Source organism: Sceloporus occidentalis, unplaced genomic scaffold, assembly GCF_023333645.1.
Source record: "Sceloporus occidentalis isolate IW3139 unplaced genomic scaffold, rSceOcc1.0.p SCAF_21, whole genome shotgun sequence".
Taxonomy (NCBI): domain Eukaryota; kingdom Metazoa; phylum Chordata; class Lepidosauria; order Squamata; family Phrynosomatidae; genus Sceloporus; species Sceloporus occidentalis.
The window spans coordinates 9,423,569-9,430,956 of record NW_028317001.1 but is presented as its reverse complement, the minus strand read 5'-3'; the positions used below and the strand labels follow the sequence as shown (position 1 = coordinate 9,430,956).

Below are 7,388 nucleotides of genomic sequence, written 5' to 3'. Positions count from 1 at the left end.
ATATATAAAATTACAATTATATCTACATGCTGATGTTGACCAGAACCTGGGGGGTGTATACATGCGCATTCATATGTACTTACATATTTCTCTATGCATTTCCTTATGTTTAAATTGTATGCAAGTAGAACAGTATATATAAATATATAAATCATATATATATGATGCAACATATATGTGTACATGTGTTTGCATCTCTCTCTCTCTCTCTCTCTCTCTCTATATATATATATATATATATATATATATAAATAAATACATGTGCGTACACAGGTATATATGGGTATGTATAGATGTATCTATGGGTATTGTATGCAAGATCTATAGACTTTAAACATTCCATGTCTGTGTGTGTAGGCTCTTAAAAGTATAAGTCTGAATGCACTTAGATAGAGATGCCTCCACATACATACATATATATACAGATGTATATATACAGATGTATATGCACAAACACACATGCCACATACATCTGTTGTTGTCCACTGTTCTGGTCCGTTGTTCCAGGTGATGCTGGAGAAGAGGCCCTGCCTCCAACGGAACCAGAGGCTGCAGGCGATGAGCGAGCCCCTATATTTTAAACCAAACCTTACGGCTGGCAGTGGTTCAGAACTCCAAGGCCTGTCTCTTATAGTGGAACCGTAATGGGTTAAAGGAAGTGTGTCCCCACTGCTTGGTTAGTTCTCTTTCCGCTTTCAGGGATCAGTGCAGAAGCTCCAGAAGGTGAAATGAGAGATCACACTCCTGTCACCAATCTAGGTGTTCTTCTTTACATCTAGGGTGATGAGTAAATACAGAATTGGACTATAAAACTTTTAATCAGACACATAAGAGACCAGATCTGGGTTCAAACACTTTGTATGTAACATTTATTCTAACATTAGGGACATTCATTCTAATATATTACATATCAAGAGGCCTCAAATCATGCACACATTCATACAATGCTCATGCACACAAATCTTCCCAGAGGTCGATCAGTTTTCTGAAAGAGCGATGGGTGCCAGTTCCAGCTGATTTTGGCACACTATCACCATGGTTTTGAAGATTCCTTTATGCTTTTTAATATGTGCATCATTTTTCCTGATGAGTGACGTCTTGTTCCCATTCCGTTCTTCTTCTGGTGCTCTTTACATCAAGTTGTGTTATACACAGTCCATTCTTCTTTTAGTACATTCGGTTTCATGCCCTTGCATTACGGTGTCTTTATCTTTTGCACATTCAGTTTGAGCTTTTCTTGCTTCTCTGTGCCAGATCCTTCATCTCATACTTCATCTTCTAATTCTGTCACATTCACACATAACACACCTACCCACCATGCTACGTCTTCCTGTATGGCAGGGGCTTGGACTCGATGGCACTTGTGGTGCCTTACAAAGCCAGAATCCTATAAATCCATGCTTTGTCATCCTGTGTGTCGGGGGTTGGACTGCATGGGTCTTGTGGTCCATTCTTATTCTAGAATTCTATAAAAAAAATAAAAACAACTACAACAACAACCCAACACAACACAACAACATACAAAAATCAATAACTTTATGAACAGACAACCCTTAAAAACAAAATCACAAGGGCTTTCTCTTAACACCAATGCATTGAAAATATTTTTCTTGTAATACTTCTTAACAAAAACAGTGTTAGTTCACTGCTGGCATTTATGTGCTTTCTCTCCTGCACGGACTCTCTGATGTATCATTATGTATGATTTCGAAGAGAAACATTTCCCACAATGCTGGCATTTGTATGGCTTCTCTCCTGTGTGGACTCTCTGATGTATCACTAGGTTTGACTTTGAAGGAAAACCTTTCCCACAATGCTGGCATTTGTATGGCTTCTCTCCTGTGTGGAGTCTCAGATGTGTCACTAGGCTTGACTTCTGAGAGAAATATTTCCCACAATGCTGGCATTTGAATGGCTTCTCTCCTGTGTGGATTCTCTGATGTTTCACTAGGTGTGACCTTGAAGAAAAACATTTCTCACAATGCTGGCATTTGTATGGCTTCTCTCCTGTGTGGACTCTCTGATGTGTCACTAGGTTGGGCTTCTGAGAAAAACCTTTCCTACAATGCTGGCATTTGTGTGGCTTCTCTCCTGTGTGGACTCTCTGATGTATCAGGAGGTTTGACTTCTGAGAGAAACCTTTCCCACAATGCTGGCATTTGAATGGCTTCACTCCTGTGTGGAGTCTCAGATGTGTCACTAGGTTTGACTTTAAAGGAAAACCTTTCCCACAATGCTGGCATTTGAATGGCTTCTCTCCAGTGTGGATTCTCAGATGTATCAGGAGGTTAGACTTCTGAGAAAAACATTTCCCACAATGCTGGCATTTGTATGGCTTCTCTCCTGTGTGGACTCTTCGATGCATGACAAGGACTGGCTTATAGGCAAAACATTTCCCACAATGCTGGCATTTGTGTGGCTTCTCTCCTGTGTGGATTCTCAGATGAATCAGGAGGCTTGATGTCTGAGAAAAACCTTTCCCACAACGCTGGCATTTGTATGGCTTCTCTCCAGTGTGGACTCTCTGATGTCTCACTAGGTGTGATTTCGAAGAAAAACATTTCCCACAATTCTGGCATTTGTATGGCTTCTCTCCTGTGTGGACTCTTCGATGCATGACAAGGACTGGCTTATAGGCAAAACATTTCCCACAATGCTGGCATTTGTGTGGCTTCTCTCCTGTGTGGACTCTCTGATGTCTCACAAGGTTTGACTTTGAAGGAAAACATTTCCCACAGTGCTGGCATTTATGTGGCCTCTCACATGTATGGACTCTCTCAAGACTGACATGTTCTTCTGAAAAAAAAAAAAAGAACAATGACACACAAGACTGACTCTCTGAATCAAGAGAGGAATGTGTTACCCCAAGATTTAGCCACCTGTTAACCCTTCTCTATTTGATATAAAATTAATAAAGTTGGAGTGGGTGCCCTGAATTTAGCATTTTTGCAGGTATGGATCCCTACTCATAGGAGGTAGCAAAGAAGAGATTGTAGGAGAACCTGCCTTGAGAAAATGAATGGATTTAGCTGCATGATCCATTTATGTCTATAGAGGTTGAAGGGATTATGGCTAAGGAATGGGACTGGAAGGAAATAGTCAGAAAAAGGCTCTGAGAATCAGTGTGCTAATCCCTTTTGTCTGAGGTACTTGCACCAATAATAATAATGATGATGATTTATTTATAGCCCGCCCAATCACAAGGAATCCGGGTGGGTTACAACAATAAAAATAAAGAGAATAAAATAAAATACAAAAATAAATACAATACAGTAAAATAAAACAGAGCGACGTGAGTTACAGTAAAATTCACAGTTAGGCCTGATGGAAATTGGGCCTGTCTTTTTCACTCCCTCCCAGGTCTGGTGATGACAGTTGGGGCGGAGGGAGGGCTCTTCTTTTTGAGGCCAGAATGTAATTTTAATTTAATTTAATTTAATTCTCCTCATTAATTTAAGAGAAGTGATGGACAGAGTGAAGGAAGTCACAGTAAATGGGGAGAGCTTAAACCAAGCCCTCATTGCATTAAATTTGGTTTCAGACCATTCTTTCCTCACCCAGGAAACATTCTAAAGCAATTTAAACCTTTTTGTACCCTCAGTTTCTGCCACTAAGCAACAATTACAGCATAAATATCTGCTCCTAGTGGCTGTTCTTCAGCCTCAGTCCAGTTGCAGGCAGACACTCTGCTCCCTATTGCATGGGGTAAGAAAGCCAGGGTACCTTTCCCAAACAGAATTTTAATTCAGGTTATGTCCGGGTCCAATCTTGTGTAAATCACTGCTGAATCTATTGGCCAAATCCATCCCAGATGTAGCCTGGGTCCGAGGCATGCTCAGGCATCCCCCTTCTTTTTTAAGTGAAAGCTTCCAACACTAAAAAAATGGCCGCTGAAGTGCTGTGGGGATTCGGGCTGAATCCAGGATGGATTTGGCTGGTGGATTCAGCGGAGATTCACATATGATAGGACCTGGATGCAGCCCGAATCAGAATTCAATTCAGCTGGGAGACGTGTGCTCCGATGAGAGGGCCCTTAAAACTGGGGTCCCTCAAGGAGCCATTCTGTCTCCCATGCTATTTAACATTTACATGAAACCGCTGGGAGAGATCATCCGGAGACATGGGGCGCGGGGTTATCAGTACGCTGATGACACCCAGATCATTTTCTCTATGTCTCCGACTGATGCAGTGACCGAGGATGGCGTCTCTCCTCTCGTGGCCTGCCTAGAGTCAGTAATGGGCTGGATGAGGGAAAACCGACTCAAGCTGAATCCAGAGAAAACGGAGGTACTTGTGATAGGTTCCCCTGGTCCAGGAATGGCGGTGGTTCCACCTGTCCTGAACGGGGTCACGCTCCCTGTGAAGGACTCCGTGCGCAGTCTGGGGGTGCTTCTTGACTCGTCCCTTCGCCTGGCTGCTCAGGTGAATGCGACGGTCAAGAGCACCTGTTATCAGCTTCGGCTTATTCTTATTATTATAAAAAACATATTATTATTCGCCAGCTGCGCCCATACCTGGCCCAGAGGGACCTTGAAACTGTGGTACATGCCCTGGTAACCTCGAGACTGGATTTCTGCAATGGACTCTACATGGGACAGCCTTTATACCAAACCCGGAAGCTTCAAATGGTGCAGAACATGGCAGCTAGGTTGGTCACTGGCATGTCCAGGGCCAGCCATATAACACCGGTTTTAAAAAACCTCCATTGGCTGCCCATTTGCTTCCGGGCGCAATATAAGGTGCTGGTGTTGACCTATAAAGTCCTAAATGGCTTGGGCCCAGGATACCTGAAGGACCGCCTCTCCCCGTACATTCCGCCTCGCACCCTCAGAACATCTGGGCAGCAACTCCTTAGGGTTCCCGGGGCAAGATTATCCTCCACCTCTAGGAGGTCATTTTCCAACGCCGCCCCGGCCCTTTGGAATACGCTGCCCATAGAGCTCCGCTCAGTTGCCTCCCTGGCCCAATTTAAACGGGACTTGAAGACCTACCTGTTTCAAATTGCATTCCCCGATTAAGTCCCTAAAGGCCCCCCCCCCCCCCCCGCCGCACAGGCCGCACAGGCAATGGTTTGGCTAACCCAGGGGCTTTTGGCTTTTGGCTTTTGGTTTTTACTTTTGCACTGTTTTGTCTTGTTTTGTAATTTTTGACGTGGTTTTAACTTCTGTATTATGTATTTTTAACTGTTGTGAACCGCCCTGATCTTATGGAAGGGCGGTATACAAATAAAATGTTTATTTATTATTATTATTATTTAAAAGTTAAGCTGTTTTTTTATCCCATGCGATAGGGTCCTCTGTCGGTTTACATGGCTAAGCACCTCAATACACTCTCCAACCCCACTTGCCATGGGAGCTACTGACTTCTCTCCCCATTCCGGATTCTCAGCAACTGGGATTGAGATCCATCCAGGCAACATATTACCATTAGCAAAGTCTTACATTTATTCACCACTCCCACCTTTGTTACCTAATTCTCTCTGTGCATGTGTGTGCATTTTGCCTTTCAAATGCCTCTGGAGTTCTGTGTGATTGCAGACCTGCTATAGCTTTGCTGGATCCTGAGGTCACTGTTGCCTCAATCAAAGTATATCTCCCCTTTGAGCTAAGAATCTAATTCCCCTAAAAGCATAGCACTTGCAGGTGTCTTCCCCAAACTCCAGCATTTCAGGTAAAAGACCCTAAGCAAGCTCAGGTAGGAAAAAGAAACATTAGAGAAAAAGGAATTTTTGTGTTGCCTTTCCTTTCTTCATAGACATTGTTCATAATTGCTAAATGGAAGCCCTTAATATGTCTGAAAACCAGGGCCTGAACCGGTTCTCACCAGTTCAGTTCTTAAAACCTGTCAGGTTGGTGGCTGCCTCCCAATCCCCAAGGCCCCTCTCTTGACCCTTCCCAGAGGTCCTTTCCTGTCCACATACCTCACCTTATTTCCCCTCACCTTCCCACTAGGGCCCTCCGTTCTGGTAGTCAAGCCTGCTGTCCCAGCCCAGGATTTCCTCTGCACCATCTAGGATTCGCCCCTTCTCACTCGCTGCCCCTCACTCCTGGAACCTTCTTCCCCCGCGAGCAAGAGCCATCACTTCATTAACCAGCTTCAAAACGGAGCTGAAGACCATCCTGTTCAGAGAAGCGTTCCCAGGCATTGCATAGTTGTCACTTGCTATTTGATGTTCTTTTCTTGTCTGTTTTCTTGAATCATTTCCGGTATTGCTATGTATTTTATATGTATTATCTTAGTAGACAGGCCCCTTAGCCACCACCACTCCCTTCTCCTTCTGTGTCATGTCTTTTTAGATTGTAAGACAGAGGGCAGGGAACCGTCCAATTAAAAAGATTGTATGTACAGCGCTGTGTAAATTTACAGCGCTTTATAAATAAAGGTTAATAATAATATTAATAACAACAACAACAACACAGAGCTAGGCAATCCTGGCTTTGCTCCTGCTTTCCTTTCCTGGCTCCCAGAGACCTGATCCCCTTCCCTTTCTCCCTCCACTCTCCAACCTTCCCTCTTGCCTATCCGCACTGCTTCAGCTTTCACCTTCAGCATCTCTTTCCTGCCTTTCTGTTTTTCCCATTCCCTCCATCTCTCTATCACAGACACACATCCACAGCATGTGATGCACAAAAGGGACATTCTGAGTCCCATTTGTTGAGAAAGGCAGGATAATCAATATACAAATAAGTCATTGGGAAAGCAAGAGCAAGGGGGCTGGGACCTGGACTCCAATTTTGGTGAGGGTCAAGTGCCAGCCTTAAGGCATCTATAAGACAGGGATGGCCTAATGTTGGGGATGGGGGGGGGGGGTCACACTGGCCCACAGGGGATCTCAGGAGCAACCTAACATTATATTGTCTGGGGGTGAAATGAAATACTATTTTCTCCTCAGTATCCCACAGCATCCCTTTGGGGAACCAGAGGCCATTTTGCCACTATTGGGCTCTCTCTGAGCCATTGTAGGGCCAAGGGAGGCCTTTTCCCCAAGAAGACTCTCCTGAGCCTGAAAAGCCTGGAAGAAGGGCCAAAAAAGCCAGGAAACTTAGGACCTTTCCAGAAGGGCACCCTAGTACATACTGTGTACGTACTAGGGTTGCCCGGGGGTATCTTTTTCAGACGCCCCCAACCCTAGTACGCACACAGTATGTACAAAATGGTGGCGCCCATTCTACATGCAGATGGTGATGCCCATTAGGATGTCACGACTGCGCCGCATTCAAACGGAGCGGCATGGACGCGACGTCCTAGTGTCATGAAAGGGCGCTTGTGGCGCCCTTTCCACGATGTAGGAAGGAACTCCATTTTGGAGCTCGTTCGTTCATTTGTGTCGCTGGTGCAGCCTTTAGAGAGCTGCGCCAGCGATACAAAAGAGAAAGGTGCAGAGTGGC

At 44.6% G+C, this 7,388-nt stretch overlaps 1 protein-coding gene across 1 annotated transcript in view; it reads right to left on the bottom strand.

The window, feature by feature from the left end:
* Positions 1-851: 851 nt before the first annotated feature.
* Positions 852-7,388, bottom strand: part of LOC149301560 (uncharacterized) — a 208,630-nt gene continuing 202,093 nt past the window's right edge. Inside the window, exon 3 of the mRNA XM_089484056.1 lies at positions 852-2,796. Within this exon, the coding sequence (XP_089340182.1) occupies positions 1,643-2,796 (1,154 nt within the window). The 3' untranslated portion in view covers positions 852-1,642. The remainder of the gene's footprint in view (positions 2,797-7,388) is intronic.